Here is a 20323-nt window from a genome sequence, read left to right as displayed (position 1 = left end):
TATATTTCAGTGTTTTCTAATAGGTCATTAGAGCATAAAATTTTAGAAAATTTACTATTTGTTTCATGTAAGCCATGACGTGTTATGTGGCAAGTGTGATGATATTACAAAAATGTAGTATTTTCTAACCTGTGGATCTGATAATTTGATTTATCAGAAAGCATAATACATGGGACAACATTGCTGACACCTAGTCCCGTCATAATGCATAGATCTACCTAAGTATCCCTTGAGGAAGGAGATAGTGGCCCTTGTCAGTATACATACAATGAGGTCTGTTCTGCTTTTGTATGGACAGATCTGGATGTGTGGTGGCAGACTTCTGATCATCCCCTGCTCCAGGGTGGGACACATTTTCCGTAAAAGGCGTCCCTATGGCTCACCAGGGGGACAGGACACTATGGCTCATAACTCACTGAGGCTGGCACATGTGTGGATGGATGAATATAAGGTAAGAGACATTTCTAGGTCATGAAATAAGTTAACTGGCTTATTTGTCGAAGGACTGTATCACAGTGGGGTCTGTTAGCAGCTCTAATGGGGTCTTTCTTCTATAGTCTTATTTTGTAGTGTGATTAATTTTGACATGAATTCCTAAATTCTGTAGGATTGTCATTTGGCTTTTGAGTGCTCAAGTCTCCTCCCTCTTACTTCCACTGCCTGCAGGAGATTCAGTTTTATGCCTTTTTAATGAAGGAAAAGATGATGAATGAGTTCTTGTAAGCTCTGTATTGCTTTGTGTCCAAATCAGTATTATGTGGCAGCCATATACTGCTATATGCCTTAAAGTAGTTTCCATGTTAGTGAGACAGGGATTTTGTTGGTTGCTTGCTTGCTTTCTGTTTTAATTAGCAGACTGATTCTTAGTCTGTCTTGCCCTGGAAGATCAGTCAGGATTGACTTCTGTATTCAAGGGCAAGTGAATTTCTTCCTTGTCTTCAGATCTTGGTACTGATGCTTTGAATGTAGATCAGGTTTTTGTGAAGCCCTCATCTCTGTGATACTTGAGGACATTGTGTCTTGTGAGACCACAGGATTTGCTTTGTGGCCAGCTCCTGTGCTCCCTACAATTTCTATACAAGACCTATTTTATTAACTTCATATTCTTTAGAGGTTTATGTTTCAAACCCCATCCTTTATCTTGATGATCAGTCAGTTTGAGGAACCTATTAGGGGTCATTAATTTTTATCTTCATTCTCCATCTCCATAATGCATTGGTGGATTTGATCTATCACTTTCTCTTTTATTGGTGTCTGGACACAGTTGTTCTGTGATTAATGGCTTTCTCTGAAGCTTGGAATTGATTCTTTGTTATAATTTCCAGCTGATACTGCTTTGTCCAACAAGGACTTAAACTGCTGATTCTAGCAGTCTCTTATCACAGATTTATGTCCTGAATGTTTCCAGCTGTTTCTAATCTAATTCTCTGATAGTTGCCAGAGTATTGTTATGACAGATTTACATATGGAAGGCAAGCCTGGAAATATTTTTGTTTTTATAAGTGTAATGCAATATAATTTATTGAAGTGATTGTATGATGAATGGTACAAAGATAAGACTTAAAGGACCTGTTGTACAGCAAAGAGCAAATACCCATATTTAATAAATAAAGTTGCATAATGGAAGGGAAACAGCAAAATTTTCATAACTGTCAAAAGCAAAATGTAAAAGAAGTAGGTTCATGTATACAATGGAAATAACGCAGAAAAGGTAGGATACTAAAATTTGAACTTTAACCAGGAAAAAATGCAACTGGAATAGCAGAGCTACTTTTTTGAAGCAGACCAATTTCTGATAGCAATGTGCAGTCTATCTCCAAACTTCCTCAGAGTTGTCCAACAGTCCAATATACTCAATGCTTCTCCTTCCTCTGCTATTAAAATAGGAGTGATACATCAAGTGCATCCAAATGCTCAAAGATCTTGATAAGGACAGATGTGTAATTTGTCTTGATGACGCTGTCTGTCATCTGAATATCAGAGATAGCAGTAGATAATTGAAAACTGTCAGAACCACATTATGGTGAGCAAATTCCAGATGTCTACTAGAGATTAATCCAACAAAATACTATAGCTCAGTGCCCTGAAAACTGATTTCTAAATAATATCTAGTAAATGAGTTAATGTGCAAATACAATGCCTTTTCTGTGAGCTCTGTACATCTAGCTGGAATTGAAGACTCTACAAGGGGATTTTTCTTCTAGTTTTGGTAATAGTATTCATGTCACATTGTACATTCATGAACTCCTGTTTGTCCCTGTTTGTTAAACAGTTTATAAAATTGAGCTGGAATATTAATCTGTCCTTGCTAACCAGGTACAATTCCAAGTATAATCATAAATTAGAATATGAAAAAATACCATTGTGGGAGCCTTTCTGGAGGTGATGCAGATGAACGGGAAAAACTGAACTTCACAAGGTAGTCCCCTTTATAGGTCTGTTCAGGTACAGAATTTTTTTGCCCTGGTAACTTGTAAAGTTGGAAGGTTGGAAACTGGAAGACAAAATACACTTGAACCTCACAACAATGAAAATAATCAATTGGGCAATCAAACTAATTTAAAGAAATCTTTGCCAGATGAGGATGATGATACACACATCTGTTTCTGACTTAATGACTTTAGGATGCCCTTATTGCCAACAGAGTATGAGGCTAATTTGTTTCCTCCTCAAGTTGGCATCTAAAAAAGGTCAGCAGATTGATGCCCAAGAAGTGCCTTCATCAAAAGAAGCAGTCTAGAAAGATTAGCTCAGAGGTAGACAAGATAAATCTCACCTTCTGTGGCAATCTAAATACTGGAATTTCCTAATGCCAGTTTCAAACAATGGTTGAAAGCACTAGCAAATTAAATGAAACGGGGAGTTCTGCAAACACGAAAAAGTTGGAAATCAATAATCTGAAATTCTTTTCTCCTTGTCCCCAACCTGTTTCTCTTAAATACAGGAGCAGTATTTTGCTTTGAGACCCGAGCTAAGGATGAGGAACTATGGAAATATTACTGACCGTGTAGAACTGAGAAAAAGATTGAACTGCAAGTCATTTAAGTGGTATTTAGATAATATCTATCCTGAGATGCAAATATCTGGGCCCAACGCCAAAGCTCCACAGCCAGTCTTCATTAACAGAGCACAGAAACGACCGAAAATAATCCAGCGTGGAAGGGTAAGATAAACTCTTAAAAATATAGAATGCTGTTTTTTTAATTATTTTGTGATTCTGAAAGACTTGCTCAAATACAGGAACACTAATCTGTTTCCACACAGTACAGAGTTTTAGTTTTGCAATGAACTGTCTTAAAAATAATAGAATCTGTGTCTTTAGACAAAGGCAAATCAGTTTCACTCTGCTCTATATTTCAGTTCATCTTCAGACTAGATACTATTCAATGAGGTTTCTTGCCTCAGAGCTCTGAGTTACAAAGTTTTGATGTTTTTAGAATGAGCTTTCATTTTCATGGCTGTTGGTTCTGAAGATGGATTTGGGTAGAGAGAAATTTGGCCTCAAATATTCATGCTCTGTTGGTTTATGATAAGAGTACAATGTAATTTAGTTTCCAAACTCATGCCTTTTACTGGATAATTTTCTGCGAAGATGAACATTTCCATTTGAGACTGATGGCTTTTCTAGTCTTGACTGATAGATAATGAACAAAAAATGAGTTTGCTCCTTTTTTCTTTAAAGTAGAAGTGAGGAGATAAATTTTTACATGTATTCATGAATGAAATCATGATTAAATTCATGCCTTAGTTCTGACACCTATGTTTATGGGTTTGCGTGCAGGCAAAGCCAGCATACGGTTGTATCTGTTCTCTCCAGTGCCAAATTCATCTGATGTGTCCTTTTTATGCTTTCCAAAAATAATGGATAACTTCAAAGCCAAGACAACTTTCTCAAGGTCTCCTCTGTGAAAGAGAAGACCTTTGAATAAACTATTTCATGTGCACATAGATGATGTGTGGCAGATTCCCTTCTAGCTCAGTAATTGGGAGCATTAAATAGCGATGTGACCTTCTCCACAAGGTAACACAGACTACAGTAGCTGTTGAGAGTTGCTGGTCCTGCAAGTAAATTCAGGCTGGAGGACCTGAGTTCATGCAGAACCTATTGATATCATTAGATTTTTGCTTGGAAGCAGTTATCTGGGAATCCATGTTTTTGCAGTGTTTTTATAATAGTATCCTAGCCAAGCTGTAAAGTTATTTATTAGGTAAAACATGCGTGGTTTCCCTGAATAAAACTGATACAATGAGCTGATTACCCTAGTTGTTAAATTCCCCTGGCCAGACACGCACGCGCCACCCCCCCCCCCCCCCCCCCCCCCCCCCCCCCCCCCGTTAAATTGAATAGCTTTCTGCTTTCATTCAAACAGAAGTCTAACCAAGGAATTGCTGATGTGGGGGAGGCTACTCGAGGGATCTGAATCCCTCAACAACACTTAAGGGGAAACTTTCCTAGCAATAAGTTCCCATGGTTTAATTTGGAGAAAAACTTTGTGCACCCTTTAAGAAGGGGGAGACCAGACACAGAAAAGTGCAGTTACTTGGCTTTGTCCTCCAGGGTTCGGGAATTATACCCAGCGTTGTGTGAGAGAATCAGCTTTGGCTCTGATGATTGTATAAACTATTTCCAGATGCCTACAAGGAACAGAACGATCAGCCAATGTCACCAATGCGTGCCAGACTCCTTAGGATTCAGGCTGAATCACTCCAAATCCCAGTTTATTCTCAAAAGCTAATTGGGCCAGAGATAAGTGCTGGTTTGACAGCTGGGAAGGACTGTAATGATCACAAATTGTGACAGTTCTTAACAGTGTTATCAAATGCTGATCACCATGGCCAATAAAAACAAGGACAAAAATCATATAAAACTCATGTAGCTGTATGGTTTGAAAGCCTTCTGTTGAGTGAAGAATGATGAAAATTAGATCTCTCCTAGAAGTCTCTGGGGTGTGAGGAAATGTAACTTAGAAGGTTTTGTGTAATTTGAATCAGATGTGTACAGGGAACAGGAGAAACATGGTGCACTTGAGGAGGCTGTTGATGTGCCTTGGGACAGCTATTGCCAGAAATGGTGTTTAGAGAAGAATATTATTTGGTATTTGTTCTCTCTAATGTTTGCTGTCATGTGATGGAGGAGTTCTTTCTTTTTATTACTGGAAGTGTCTTTTGGTTTCTAAAAATCTGTAGAATCGATACAAATACCGAGACAGCTATGTACGTCTTCATAATAAAATGCAGCTAGCTAATCAATCATCCTGGCCTTGAGTTCAGGACAGCAAATGCTTCTTTCCTCTACATTCAGCTCCAGATTGGAAATAATTATTTTCAATGTGCATGCCAGATCTGGGGCCCTGCCATCTCCCACACATGCACACACCCAGTGACTGTGAAATGCACTCCCATGCACTTGGTAGAGAGCGGGGCTCTTTGCTGTGATGAAGGAAATGGCGTAGCTGTGGCCATTACTAGAATAATTGCCTTTCTCCTTTGTACCCTTGGCTGTGTGCAGTGCAGTTCTTGATGTGCAGGCAGTGATTGCTGCTTGAATAGCCTGATCCCCACCCCATCAGGGGAAGAAAAATAATCAGGCTGAAAAGAAGTCTTCTGCTGGTTACCAGTTAGTTCAGGGCATGCGTATAATTTAAAGCTGGACTAGAGGTGTTTTGTCTCGCTGAGTAACTCTGTGGGGATACATCAAGATCTGAATGATTCTTGACTGTTAGAATAGGACAACCTAATCTTCCAACTCTGCAGATGGGTGACTTCTAGGGTGGGCATCATTCCCCAAACCAGGAGAGAGATTGCTAACTTGCTGAGAACCTCCTTGTTTGCTTTGATGGTAGATGCTTCCAGTTTTGCATCCCAGGGCAGGCTCCTGACCTGAATCTAGTCCTCTGATATAACATTACTCCAAATTAGACTATGTAGTGCATTTGAACTGGAATGAGCATTTGGGTGTTTGTAAAATATTCTCTTCTTCCCTGATCTGTCATTAAAATAACATAGCTGATAACTATGGCTTTTCATTTACTGAAATGCTCTTGAAAGTCAGTTTGCAAACAACGTGAATCTCTGAAGATGTTTGTATTTAAGTAATTCCTTCTCCTTTCTCAAAGACGTGGTCCTGCTTCATGAAGAGACGCTGTAGGATGGGACTTACGTTTAAGCTAAACTCTAGTAAAATGTAGTTTATAGTCGATGTTCCTGAGCTAGTGAGTATCTGGGTCCTGAGACTTTCATGGGGAGTGAAGGGGGGAAAGAAAATTGAGAGTACGGCCAGTGTGTGCTGAGCCAGGTTGTGTGTACTGCACTTGTACCATAAAGAGGGAAATCTTGATGTAATTAGCAAAATGTAACTATTTAATGGTGTTTTTTCTCCAAACTATCTGAAAAACAAAATGGTATTTTAAAAGGGAAGAAAGTTGTTTTTTTAATTGCAAGGAGGTAGGTTTTTTTGTGAGCACGCTGAGTTCTAGGGCTTTCAAAGCATTACCAATGTTCCCTTTGGTATGTGATGTTTGTTGCTTACTCTGTGCATTAAACTGTTTTCCTTTTATAGTTGTATCACCTTCAAACCAACAAATGCCTGGTTGCCCAGGGTCACCCAAGTCAGAAAGGAGGCCTGGTTGTGGTTCGAGAATGTGACTACAATGATCAAAACCAGGTATGATATTCCTAATTATATTGAATAGTGATTCACATCTTACAAATGGCTAGTATGTTTTCCTGCTGGAAAAATGCCCTAGTATAACATCTCATCAGCAAGCTGATTTCAGAGTATCGTTCAAACTGCAAGTCTGGCTGAGGAGACTGTGGAGCTTACTGCTCTGTACCCACTAATGCTGAGTGTTGTATGTTATAATCTATCTTTATGGCACGAATGTCTGTGTGACTGAAGACTATCCTTAAGTGGCTCCTGATGGGTTCATAATCCACTGATGGACACTTCAGAATTTGTAGAAGCTCTTTCAGACAGTTGCTCATACTGAGATTTAAGGCAGTCTTTTCCTGGCCTGCTGTTCTTTGTGTACTGTACGACTAGGCCTCTGCTGCTGGAGTGGCTGTAGTTTGGGGTGAATGAACGATCTGTTGTTATTGTTAAACATAAGGAATTCTAAGGAATTTAGAAAATTCTTTAGCTTCAGGTGAATTGCTGATCTGGGGATTAATTGGGGATGGATGTGAAAATCTAATGAGAGTTTTTATATTACTACATGAAGCCTTTGCTATTCCACTTCTGAATTTCTGTTCCCTGAAAGAACAGGACTTGGATAAACAATCTCCAGGGTAGAGAGATCTTCATCTAATGCCACAAAGACTTTCACCTAGCTAAGAACTACATTGAGAACATTATGATTTAGGAGCCCATGGGACCCAAGTCTAAAAGCTAGATCGCATCTAAAGAGAAAAGTAATCAAAGGCACAAAATAAATGGAGCATGGAAATAATGCAGCATAGCTTTACCAGAGGTGGGTTGTGCTAGACTAACTTGATACTTTATGAAATGGGCAGTAGTTTTCAGGGTACGGAGACTGCAGCAGTAGAAGCAGGATGATTTGTGATAGTCCCAAACAAAAAGTTGTGTGCTTTGTCAACTGCTGGGACTTTCTGCCTTGTACCTGTGGCCTCACCAGTTGAATGTGACAGAGGAAGACAGTGTGAAGGGTGTTAGCCAGTGTCTGGATAAAGTATGGTTGGCTCTAGACACATAGCCTCCAGTTGTCTCTTAGGACCAAGCAATACATCCCTGCACTTTGCCTCTGGAGTACTGAGTAATCATCGCTATGACCAAATGGTGGGTCCCTTTGTTAAAGGGGGATGAATTTAAGCTAGAATGGGAGTGAAGGTTTTCCTGTGTGATCTCTTCCATTAGCTGTAAGAAAGTCAGCAAGTCTTGTAAATGTAAAGACTGTGTAAATGGAATAGTAACTGAATGGCACCAGTGATTGTACATTACAGTGCCAAAGGTGTTACGCTGCTTTTCGAACCATTCAGTCTGTGAGTGAGAAAACAGCAATGACTGAGTCGATTATGTCCACAGTGAGAACAGATGGATCCTCACCGTTACAGTTTCCCTTCTCCTTCCTGCAGTATTTCTAATAATGAACTGCCACGTCGCTTTAGCAAAACCTTTTTCTGATTTTTTTTTTTTCCTTTTCTTCCTGGAGACAGAAACTTCGGGTAGCCTTTTGGTGTTGAGAAAGACAAATTAATGCTCAGATCATTGATCCTTGGCTTCTTTTCTCTTAATCTAGTTTACTGGAGGTAAATGAAGCAATTAGTTGTCAAAAAAACCCTGGCTGTGCTATCTTCTTTCACAGTGATTTTGTTCTCCAACCAAGTATGATAACCAACACTATGGTTTTCTGCCATTAGACTTACTTTGCTCTCCTGATAAATCCTAACACTGCATTCAGCCAGCTTGCTTTCATATACTCTTGAACAATCTTGCTCTAGATACGTGGGAACAATCTAGAGAAAGATGCCACTTACTTAACAGCTTCTGCTTACACAAATAGCAAGAAACTTCTTGAGTATTGGAAGCTTTTAGCTGTCATTTCTGGTAACATTCAACCCATTGGCATTTTCACCTGATTTTTGCTCAAGAACCATCTGGTTTATGCCTTTAGCTGAATAGGAAAGCCTGTGTGGGTCTGGTGAAAGGCAGGTACCCAGGTATCCTGTCCCCTGGATGCCTGCTGACAGCAAGTTAAGTGTGTGTTGCTGAATGCAGACAGTTATTCTGGAAGGTAACATCTACACTTCGTGAGCAGTATTTTCGTGACTTTTAGTGTTCTTCTGAGCCAAAGATGGTGTTTTTGTAGAATTTTTGCTTTTTCGTGAGTATCTAATTGTATTTTGACCTCATGTAATCTTTTGGCGTCCTGTGACAGTGAGTACCACAGCCTAATTGTGCTTTCTGTGGAAATAATTTGATGCCAGTTAATTTGTTCCTGAGGAAATGGAGAAAGTTATCACTGTTTACTTCTTGACAGGCTGCTTTTGCTCAGTGAATAGATAACACCCTCCTTCGAAAGATACATGCTACTGCACAGTAAGTTGAAGGAGCAAGGTGCAATCTCTACCTGGGAAAACATGCAAAGGGCTGGGAAAACAAAACTGGGCTGCCTTAAGACTCATTGATTGTAATTCTTTTGGTTGGAAAATGATCTTCTGTTTAATCTTTTGGCTGGAAAATTCTCTTCTGTGTAATATAGACAATTTACGCATGTGAGAGCTGACCTTGAGAAGTGGGTGTGTGAGGAAACCAGACTCCCTGAAGTCGTGAGATTGGCCTTACAAGCAAGTCTGTTTTGCCTTTAGTTTATGCTTACTTTGTTTTCTCTAGCCTTCATGGCTGCTAAGAAATTTCAAACTCTTGACTTAACTCCTTGATTTAAAAGAAATAACAGATGTTGTGAAACTAGCAATTGTATCGCCATTATGGGTAATACTTTTCATTCACTTTGACTTAGATGGTCGTCATTAAAGTTAAAAATTATTCAAGCACATCAAAGTATCCTGTTTTCTAGGACTTGACATGACAGTTCATCTTTTTGCTATAGAGAGAAAAAGCAATAAGGGAAGTAGTTCTCACAAAGGTGATGCATCCAGAAAACATTCCAAAATTTGTCTTTCTCTAAGCTATAATGAAAACTACAACATTTCAATAACAAAAGTACTCAGTTTGGGATAATGCTGGGGATTGAACACAACTTTAGGAATAAACGATAAAACTGTTGTAGTTAGAAATAGCATGAATAGGAGAGATGACAGAATCTAGTAGAAAGAGGGTCAGTGTGGAGAGGTCTGAAGTAACAAAAGAAGCAGAAGAATTGAATGTGAATTTTGCAAACAGAAGACCAACATGTAATGACAAATTTTGTAGTTGAAGAGTGGTTGTGTGTAGGAACTCCCAAGATTACTGAAGTAAACACCCTCCTGAAATTCAGTAGTGCATGTGACCTCTTTTTGGAAACAAAACTGAGAATGCCCAAGGTAGTGCTACAAGAACTTGGGTGTTGAAGGAGGATAGAAGATATTTAAGCACTTTGAAAGATCATCATGAAAGACTGGAGATGTCTGAAAAATGGAAGCAAATAATTGTGTGGTGTGGCAAAAACATCATGCCAAGGTTAACTGGGTGGTGATTAGGAGACAAGGGTGCTGAAGCAGGCTTTGGGCTGGATACTGCCCTAAAGGAGAAGTAGTAGTTACTGAGAAACTTGGAAGAGAAGCATCAAAGAACACTGAAAAGGAAGGTTTTGGTATGAAGCATAATGGCCAGCAACAAGACTAACTGCTGGGAGTGTTTGTGATCTAACAGCTGAAAGAAGATTGGGTTTGTCATGTGTTTAATGTGTGCTTGCCTTCTTTCTGACCTAAATGCTTAAAGCCAAGTTCCTTTTCCAAAAAAATCTCCTCTTAAAGTCCACTGAATTAGTGGATTTTTTTCTACTGTTTTCAAATACACTAGGTTGACTCCTGAGCTTTACTTTCTGTGTTGTTACAACCTGTCCTCTGTGTGTTGCTTCGTTTCAGTAACTTAACCTTTCTCTTACTTAACAATATATTACACTTTAAAAAAGCCAGGCATGGTGCTAAGGTGTCTAAGCACATGCATTGGTGCTCTGGGACTTTAAAAAAATAACTGATTTGAGCAAAGAACTTCAGAAAAGCTCAGTTAATGCTCTTGTAGCACTTTATAAATGTAAACATGCATACTTTACAAACTGTTCAAGAGTCAGAATCTAGAAGGATGTGCTCACATGTGTGGTTCTTCTGTGAAGTCTTTTTCCCTGAACCTCTGGGTCATGACTGTTAGTTTGGTTTTCTGATACACCACATGTCTGGAGTGATGGTGAAGATGTGCAGGTTAAGTCTACTTGCTGCTTTTTCATAAACTATTGGAGGAACACAGTTCTTCAGTCCCTCTAACAAATTGTCATGAAACATCAGCAACACACTGAACTGTGAAAGCATGTATCTGCTTTGGAATGACCTTCAGCAGAACATTGGGTTTCTGGAATAGCAATAGCTTAAAATAATGTTTATAGACGACCAAACTTTGCTGTCATTTGGTGCTGTGATGTCATTGTTGTCTGTAATAACAGGAGCAAATAGCTGTGATGATGCAAATTGCTAGGCACATCTCTTCCTCAGTGCTGAGGCAGCTTTGTTGTGCTCTTAAGCTGAATTTTTGTCTTTTAAAAACTGTCTGACTGAATACTACAATAGTGCCAATCTAAGCAACAGATTGTAACTGATGAAAGTACTGGAATGCTTCTCCTGTCGGCATGGTTCACGGCAGGGATTTTCTTTCACACAAAGGGCTGTTTCTGTAGTAGTTACTATTGTATTTACTGAAATTTTTCAGTGCATTCTTCTAGTGCTAATGCAATTTGCAGACCAAGTAAGAGTGTATATCCACAAAGCTTTGCCAGTTGGCCAGCCATGCCTTTTGCTACACTCCACTGCACTTCGAAAGCCAAGGGGTAGGCTGATGCTTCCTGGTTTATTTCATATAATTTTGAAATATTTATTCCCTAGGAACAGTGAGCTTCCATTTTCTATCTATTACAGATTCTTTTGATTACTGTTTTTCCCTAGGTCGGGTGATAGGTTTTGTTTTAACACAGTTGTCTGTATTGACACTGGACTCAATCTTCCATAGTTGACTCCATGTTTCAAAAGGAAATGAGAGTATGGGCCATCCTCCTAGATGATGAGGCACCATCTGAACCCTTTCTTCACTTGAATTTCCTCTGAAGTAGTTCAGCTAGCTGTTACCTATTTACATCAATCTCACTGTAGGAGTAATTTCATCTTTCACAAAAAAAAAAAAAAAGTTGAGTAACACAGCCCTGTATCTCTTTATTATGGTAAAAAATAATCCCAGAGGGGGATCACTAGGATATAGGGGTTTATGGAGGGAGTGAAGAGCATGTCTCTCTTACCAACAGTGACAACCTGAAATCAGTTAGGAAATCCAAATATTAGTAAAATGAGAGAGCAAAAATCTCCAATATCCAGTCTTCAGTGATGTCACACTGCTGTCCTTGGAAGACTTAAACTGTAATCGTCACTGAAACTTCATTAAGCTGTGTATGAGAAGCCCTGTTTCTACCTACCTGTCTGTATGTAAATGAGATTAATGGAGTTTTCTTAGCAATCAATCTAGAAGACTGGGTGATTTGTTTGTGTTATATGGAGGTGAAATAAAATCCTGAAGGTACTAGAAGCCCTAGGAATCCTCAGTCTTAAATCTGCAAATAGTCAGAACTACCTTTTGAGGGGACTAAATTCAAATTCAGTTCTTCCTAAGCTGCACCTGTGTAAAAATAAAGAAGGTTTATACTAGCAGAGTTTGTACTTTGGACCTCCTCCCATTTATTTTGTCCACAAGACCTACTCCAGCACATGCTATGCATCTGTCTGCAGGTGACCAGAGGATACACGTGGCAGCTTTGCTCTGGCAGTGGGAACACTTACCCCAGATCTGTGGGTCCCATTTCCACTGTGGGAGGTCACACCAGCTACTGTGGGTCTGGGTGACTAAGCACGAGCAGAATCTCTGTAGCCAAAGGTGAAGGCATTGACTCCGATGGGTGGGAGACTTGGGCAGGCACCTGAGCGCTACCAAATCTGAAATGCTTTGCTGGAGGAAGATCTCCAGGTGCTCTGGGGACATCTAGCACCTCAGAAGGGTCAGTCTTCTGCGCCACTGCACTCTGAGGCTGAAGGGGTCCTTGCACTTTCCTCTTCTGTTGCCTGTGTTGAGAGCTACGGAAAAAAGAGCTGCTAGAAAGAGGCCAATCCAACAGCATTCACCAAATTAGATCATTTATTTAACCCCAAACTTGATTAGTTTAATTATGGGGAGAGGTTTTTTCATGACTTCTGCCATTTGTGTTTTATTTGAAAACAGAAACAATTCATCATATTCTAATTGCATCCTGGTGTTTTTCTTTGACTCCAGTGAAAATGGTCAGTGATTTTTTTTCCTTAGACCTGTGGAGCAGATCAGGCATTAGCATGTGTCTCTGGGGGACAGCAATTAAAGGGGCTGCTTTCCTCTGTGGTGGCAGCTGGGCATAGTTCCATTTTTAGAAACCAAAATCTGACAGTGATACTCTGCCATGTGTTAAGAAGTGGATGCAGGATGAAACTATCCTGCACCTCATCTGTTACCTTTTTTTTTTAATAAAATTTTTTAAATTGCATTTTTTGGTGGAAAATATGTAGGAGGATAAAAGAGGACATCACTCAGAACTGAGGTATAAATCCTAGGCAGGCACCTTATTGATTCTACAGATTTGATACTGTGCTGGCTGTCAGGAGGTGTTTCCTTCCTATACTGGGCTGTTGCTCATGACAGCCTGTAACAACAAGAGCTAAACATCATCCTTCCAGTCTTCAGCAGCAAAGTAGTTAATAGATTTTGGAGTATGCAAAAGCTTGTAGTTATATAACAAAAAGCCCCCATGGCATGGCTTTGCTTTCCTCGTGCTTGAATCTGTTAATAATCTGCAAGTTCATACTGATACTCTAATCTGAATTTGGAACCATAATGTGTCCCAGATTTGGGCCTTTTTTCCCCTCTTTTCTTTGTTTTCTACACCAAACACATAATTAGTTTGAAATTAATTTTGACCATCTTGTATAAGCCTTTCTTGAGAATATCACACTGGATTTAACCACTGTTTTGTGTTCTTTGCCAATTACTCAGCTTTTGATTAAAGGTCTGCTCCCTGTGTCTCTTGCAGTCTTCTCAGTTCTTACCAGTTTCATCTGTTGTTTGAATTTAGCTCCATCATTATTCTTCTTTTAATAACAGTACTCTTCTGGCAAGTCCTGCTATTTCTCCATTCTCTTCTCTTTAATCTTGCCATGCTTTCTTTCTCATGACAGGGTTTAAACAGTAGTAGAATGTTAGAAGGCACAGAATGCCTGAGGTTAGGGCAGATTTTAATGTAATACCAGCACTTCCTCTAAGGTGGCCTTTGCTGTATTGTAATAGTCACTGTGATAATGAGTGAGCTGTATGCTTTTCAATCGTGCTGTCCAACTGAGGAAGTGTCCTGAATCACAGCTCCCTCCAGAAGGCTGTTTTTGGTTTCATCAGACAAAAGAAAAAAATAAAAATCAGGATTTGTTTTATTTGCCTGACTTCTTCTGCCTGGAATTTGATATTTTATACTCTGAGTCTGAACCTCATGCAGACTTAGTGGAAAAAGAAGAAATAGTCACACAGTGGGCATGGTTACAGAGCTGTGTGAAATCCAAACGGGGCTGGAAGAAGAGTGCAGCAGCAGAATTTGGCGTGCCTCTAGGTACAGGTACTTCTGTACAGCTATGAGGGGCTCAGTTCCCTCTCATTCACTGGGTCAGAAATCAGGGGGAAGGGAGTGGATACTGGCAAGTGAGGTGGATGAGGAGGGATGCTCCATGTACACACCAGCCTGGGATTGGCTCTGGGATTGTAGCAGAGCAAGAGCCCTGGCTGGCTGTGCTGTTGCCTGCTCAACATCCAGGGAGGTTGGGAGATACTGGCTGTTGTGAGTATGGGGGCACCACTGGGCCTTCAGAACAGCAGTAGTTTGGTGTTTAGCCACACAGTCTGTCTCTTCCCTGCATTGTGGAGTTACAGTTTTCATATGCTTTCTTCTCCTTTTCCCTACCCCTGTGTTACCCAGGATATTTTGATGTGCCCACACCAACATTCCTTCATTTCTTTACTTTCTGGCATAGGGATCAGTCTCCTGTTAGTAATGAGAACTCCAGGTCCTCCACCTCACTGATCTTGGCCCAGGTTTTTACAGGTCTGGAGGCCCTGAGGGGGGGAGGGAGGACCAGCAGCTCCTGCAGTTAGGTCAGGCTGATGGTCCAGCTTCCTTGAACCTTCAGCTATGCCAGACATGCCTTGCTCCAAAGCAGCCCAGGGAGAGCCAGCAGGGTATGGGCATGAACTGCAGCAACTGAAGGTATCTGACACTTTTTTATGCCAACAATAAAAATACCTGCTTCTGCTAAAGGAGCACATAGGAGAGGACAAACTGACAGCTTGAGTGTATCCTTGCCTCCTCTTAGAGGTAGTAATGGTTTTCAGTGTGGTCATAGAGAAGGTCCTCTAATGTCATGTAAATTCAGGAATCCAAATGCAGTTGAAGCCACCAATGTGAACCAGTGCATTCTTGCTTTATACAGGTGGGCCCCAGAGAGGGGCTGAATTCAATTCCCACCACTGTGTGAGCTGCTGGGATATTGTGTACGTTCTTGAGGTCCAGATCAAGATATTTTGGGTGTGAAATGGGGAGGGGTGGTCTCCCTCTAAGCACAGCACAGCTAGCGAAAGCAGTTTGACTGGGGAGCAGAGAAGGCCATAAACTTGTCACTTGTGGAACGTGTTTCAGCATGAGAATGGTAAAGCAGCAATTTTTCTCACTCCCTGGAGAGCAGTATGGAAAGTTTTGATAGCACCTGGATGCTGGTGATCATCTACTTGAGCAAAGATCTCTGAGCACCAAGCCACCAGCTGCGAGGAGTAGGACTCTGAGACCAGTGTGGGGGTTAATGTAGGCTACCTGGCTCCAGAATTTGCCCAGCTGAATTTGGTTTCTCATCATTCAGCATCTATGAACGGACTCCAGAGCACAATGTTAATTAAATTCTTATGTGTTTATGGGCAAATGCAGCAGTTTCAAAGAAGATTGGAGATCCCTTTTGGCCTCGCGTGCCTGCCAAGCTACTTCCGCACAGCTCTTGGGCCACCTGCTGTCACCCAGCATCCTCCTCTGGCCCCTATGCTGGCTCCCTATGTGGAGCTGAGGCAATCCACCAGCCTCTCCTTCATGACTAAAGGATCATCTTTGGATAAGGAGATTTACTGCCTGGCTTAATGACTTTGCTCAGAGAGCAGCTGCTCACCTGCTGAGATCCACTGCTTGCCTGTCGTGTTACCATGTCTCTCTGCCTGGACAGGAGGAGCATATTGGGGCTGCTTAATTTTAAAAATGCTAGTTACGGGGCAGAATCACCATCAGTCCTTTTAGTGCCTCAGCGTGGGGTAATGCTGTGTTGGGAAGGCAGTAGAGCACTGCAGCTGTGTTTCAGTTGCTGGAAAAAAGGCAGCAAAGAGGCAGCGAGCGTTGCAAGCACATCTCTGACATCCAGATGCTAGAGCAGCTCCTCTGTAGCTGAACAAAAGATGCAAGGTGCCCGCCCTGAAACATTGGGATAAATGTCTTTCTATCTTCTCTTTCAGGTCTGGATTTACAATGAAGATCATGAGCTGATTTTAAATAATCTCCTTTGCTTGGATGTTTCGGAAACTCGTTCGTCCGATCCACCTCGTCTCATGAAATGCCATGGGTCTGGCGGCTCACAGCAGTGGACATTTGGGGTAAGTGGAGTGGCTGGCATATAGCACGTTGTTTGTAATTCATGTCTCAGTAAGTGACAGTAGCACTAACAGGACATCAGGGTTGAGTTTAATTATGACTAAACCTCAGATGTACCAAGTCAATTGTACTGTACTAGGCCCAGCCCACAGTCTAAGCAGCCTGTACAAAATTTCCCTGGGCTTTGGGGGCTGCATTTCAGTCTGAGTAAAACTTGTGCTGAGCTCTGGGACATGTGGGCCCTTTGCAACATAGGAAGGTTTCTGCAGTTCCATTTAGCCTTTTTTCTGCTTGTCACAGCCACCCGCAGCACTGTGGCTCACAGAGATGTGCTAGAGAGAACAAAATCCACCCCACAGCTCTTTGTTGTGTTGTGTTTGCAGGACTGGGAGACGGAGCAGTGCATGTGGTGATTTCTGCTTAGTGTTGAAGAAAGACAGGGCAGAGGGGGGGATTGAAAAAGGAGATTTTTTTCAGTTGCTTCTGCCCTATAATTGCATCTCGTTAGTTTAATCATTTAAAGTCTGGAGTGACCGATTTCACAAAACTGAGCCAGTGCTGCAGACACATGAAATTTGGCTCCTGGGTATTAACTCAGAGGCTGCTCCCTCACATGCCCTCAGCGTAGCAGAGTCTGTAGTTACAAATATTGTTGAACAAAGAGGAGGGCACTGCCAGAACTGCCTGCTGCGCTGCCAGGACAGCTCCACAGAAACTGTCTTGGGTTCACACCATGCTGCTTGTTGGCAGCACGAGTTCCTAAGTACAGTCGAATAAGGAAGGCTGCTGCAGTCCAGGATGGCTTGGAGATAGAGGTGGATATCGTGTGAGCCCAGGGTTGTGCGTGCCTGACACTTGCAGAGGCATCTCGCAGCTCTGCCACAGCCCGCACCAGCAGTGCCACAAGCCATGGCTGCCAACAGCAGTGGGAGTAGCGAGCTGAAAAATTTCACCGCTGGTAAGAGATTATTCAGGGTTCTTCAGTTTGAGTTAGTGGAGAAAGATTTTACAAGACTGAGAGAAAGGCCGTTGAAATTCAATGCACATAACTGTTAGGTGATACCTGTGGTGGTGGTGGAGAATCTGGTCTTCATGTGTAAAACGTGGGCTTTGAGCTGGCCATTGCCACTGGGCGTGCAGGAGGAGGGTCAGTAACAGTGTCATGTGGGTGCTCGGTAGTGATCAACAACAAAAGAGAGTGAATTGAATGTTAGGATTGATTAGGAAGGGGATAGGAACTAAAGCAGAAAAACGTGGCTTGCCTGTACGGCGCATGCTGGTCACCTCCTCTCAGAAAGGCTCAATTAGGGCCAGAGGAGGTTCAGAGATGGGTGAGAGGGCAAATGGAAGGTGTGGGGCACCTTTCACCTGAAGAATGTGTGAGCAGGCTGGGACTCTAGAGAAGTGAAGACTTGTGGGAGCGAGGGGAAATACCTTAGGTGTGCGAGTCACTGGTTGTGGAGGTTTGAACTCAGCTGGCAGCCAGACGCCACGTGGCCGGCTGTTCACCTCCCCCTCCCCCCTCTGGTGAAATAGGGGAGGGACAAAAAGAAGAGAATTCGTAGGTTGAATAAAAAGAAAGAATTTACTAAATATAACAAGAGAACAACAGTAACAATAGTGAGTCCAAAAAGAAAACGGGTAAAATGCAGCAATGGCTTACCGAGCGAGGCAACCGCCCCCCGCCTCCAGCAACAACAACTCCAGTGAAAATTAACTCCATCCTGGTCAAAACCAGGACACTGGTACAGAGAAAGGCCGACTGAGGACTGTCCGTTACAGTACAAGGTCAGCGTGGGGGGCTGTTCTGGAGGAGTGCTGTGTGTTCTTGCTATGTCCTCCCGCTTCACTGGAGTTCTGCTTTTACGGCCATAAGCAGTGACACAGAGCCTGGTGCGGCTGTTCTCACGTGTCTGCTCCCTCCACGCAGGAGAGCAGGAGGTTGCTGCCCACGGGAGCTGGTGAGGCTGTGTGGAGAGCCCTTTGCCAGGCAGACAGGGGGCCCCAAAGTGCCCAAAGCAGCTGCAACAAGCTGTTAGTGGGGGGAGATGAGAGGGTCCTCTGGGGGAAGAAGAAGAGAAGGATCTGTTTCCTTCTCACATGTGACTAGGGCCTGGCCTTGCCCTGGTTGTTGGGACTCACCATGCACGAGAGGCCTGTCACGCTGTGTGGCAGCTCCCTGACACGCGGGTGCTGGGGTAGCGGCATTGCTAAGGCCTGGCCAGATGCAGAGCAGGGCCCTGGCTGTGCTGCAACTGTAGCCCTGTGGGCTCCCTCTTTGCTGGGTGCTGGGAAACGGTTTTGATTAGACAAAATCCAAACTGGGTCCCTGTAAGGACGTGGGAGCTTTTGTTTCAGGGTCTGAATGGGGTTATGGGGGTGTTGTACTCTGGCTTCTAAATGGTGCTGCTGTGGGGCTGGTGTGGCAGGGAGGCTGCTGAAAGGCTCATCTGGCAGTAAGGAGCATCCCCTCCCCTTAAGCATCAGTTTTGGCTTCAGTTTGACAGTGGAATAGCACAGCAGTTTAATAAATAAATCCCATCGGTCTGTCTCTCTCCTCTAGAAGAACAACCGCCTCTACCAGGTCTCCGTGGGGCAGTGCATGAAGGTGGTAGATCCGCTTAGCCACAAAGGGTATGTGACCATGGCCATCTGTGATGGGTCCCTTCCTCAGCAGTGGCATTTCGAGAGCTGAGACAGCACGGACGCGGCTGAGAAGCGTTAAGCTGAGACCTGCTTCCCCTGCAGCCACGATTTCCAGTCATTCTGGAGGGCTTTGTGAGGAGCCCTCAGCTGCTACACCCGGCCCGCCCATGGCAAGGACCCCTTTAAAACCACTCTGCGATGAAGAGCTGTGTGCAGGAGAAGGCCCAGGTGGTCACCAGTCCCTGGTCAGATGTAGCAGTAAGAGCAGCAGCCCCACTGCAGAACAACGTGTAGAAGTGCAATTTATCAGCGGTTCCTTGGATTATCCTGGATTATTGAATGGTTTTTAAGTGAGAGAAATTATTAGAGCAATGTAATTTAACTTGTGAAATTTTAGCTTTGTGGATCTTTTAAATGACAATGACAGAAAGGAGTCCTCTTCAAGTATTTCATGTGCAGTATCTCATCACATTTTTAGTATGGATTTACTGGCCAAATTATTTTACTTTTTCGGGAAAATATTTTTATTCCCTTTCTCTTCTGGAAATTGTCATTTGTAATATTTAAATTTAGTTCTTTTAATTTACGATTTTAGGACATTTCATGTAGTTTAAATTCTTAGCTGTCATTCGTCACCTCATATTTAAAACAAAGTAACTATTACAAAGTCTATTTTGATGACTCATGACGGTAGCTGCATTTAAAATAAAGTATCATTTTTTTATTAATCTGTATGGCCTTACTCTTTGTAGCTGTTCGCCCAGAAAGCACCAGTTTAGAGGCTGTTGCAAACTAATGTTCACACAGTTTGGGTCTTCCCTTGTTTTCACTCCCGTTTCTTCACAGCTGGCTCTTTCTCCCTCTTTCACATCTTGGAAGGTTTGACAGATAATTTCTCTGTTTTTTTTTTTTTTCCCCCTTCACTTCTCTGTTTCCCTTCCCAAGTTCATTTATTTCACTATTGACCTTTCTTTGACTTCCTGCCTCAGCCCTGGATGCTTCTTCGGTGTGTGGAAGCTGATGCAGAAGAGAAAAGCTGTTCTTACCCAGCGTATTTTTTCTTAGCAACGTTGGCCTTGTTTATCACGCCGCAGCGTCCTGCCTTCCCTGGGAAGCGTGCAGTTCGGACGTCGGCAGCGCCAGGACAGCCTTGCCCTTTGGCTTGGGCAGTAGAAACATTTTTCCAACTGCACCAAATACTCCGGCATCCAGTTATTGACATTTTGGGCAGCGTAAGACAAATAATGATTATGCTGGAGTAATTATAGACCCACGTC

At 42.3% G+C, this 20323-nt stretch overlaps 1 protein-coding gene across 2 annotated transcripts in view; it reads left to right on the top strand.

Moving 5' to 3' along the window:
* GALNT11 (polypeptide N-acetylgalactosaminyltransferase 11) overlaps window positions 1–19774 on the top strand; it is a 54200-nt gene extending 34426 nt beyond the window's left edge. For both annotated transcript variants that reach the window (XM_074869097.1, XM_074869105.1), the window contains exons 8-12: window positions 299–451; window positions 2945–3163; window positions 6560–6664; window positions 16265–16402; window positions 18964–19774. In XM_074869097.1, the coding sequence (XP_074725198.1) occupies window positions 299–451; window positions 2945–3163; window positions 6560–6664; window positions 16265–16402; window positions 18964–19095 (747 nt within the window). In that variant the 3' untranslated portion in view covers window positions 19096–19774. The remainder of the gene's footprint in view (window positions 1–298; window positions 452–2944; window positions 3164–6559; window positions 6665–16264; window positions 16403–18963) is intronic.
* Window positions 19775–20323: the final 549 nt, after the last annotated feature.

The sequence above is a fragment of the Strix uralensis genome, chromosome 1 (assembly GCF_047716275.1).
Source record: "Strix uralensis isolate ZFMK-TIS-50842 chromosome 1, bStrUra1, whole genome shotgun sequence".
Classification (NCBI taxonomy): domain Eukaryota; kingdom Metazoa; phylum Chordata; class Aves; order Strigiformes; family Strigidae; genus Strix; species Strix uralensis.
Note: the sequence above shows the minus strand (reverse complement) of the source record. Positions and strands in the feature narration are given on the sequence as shown.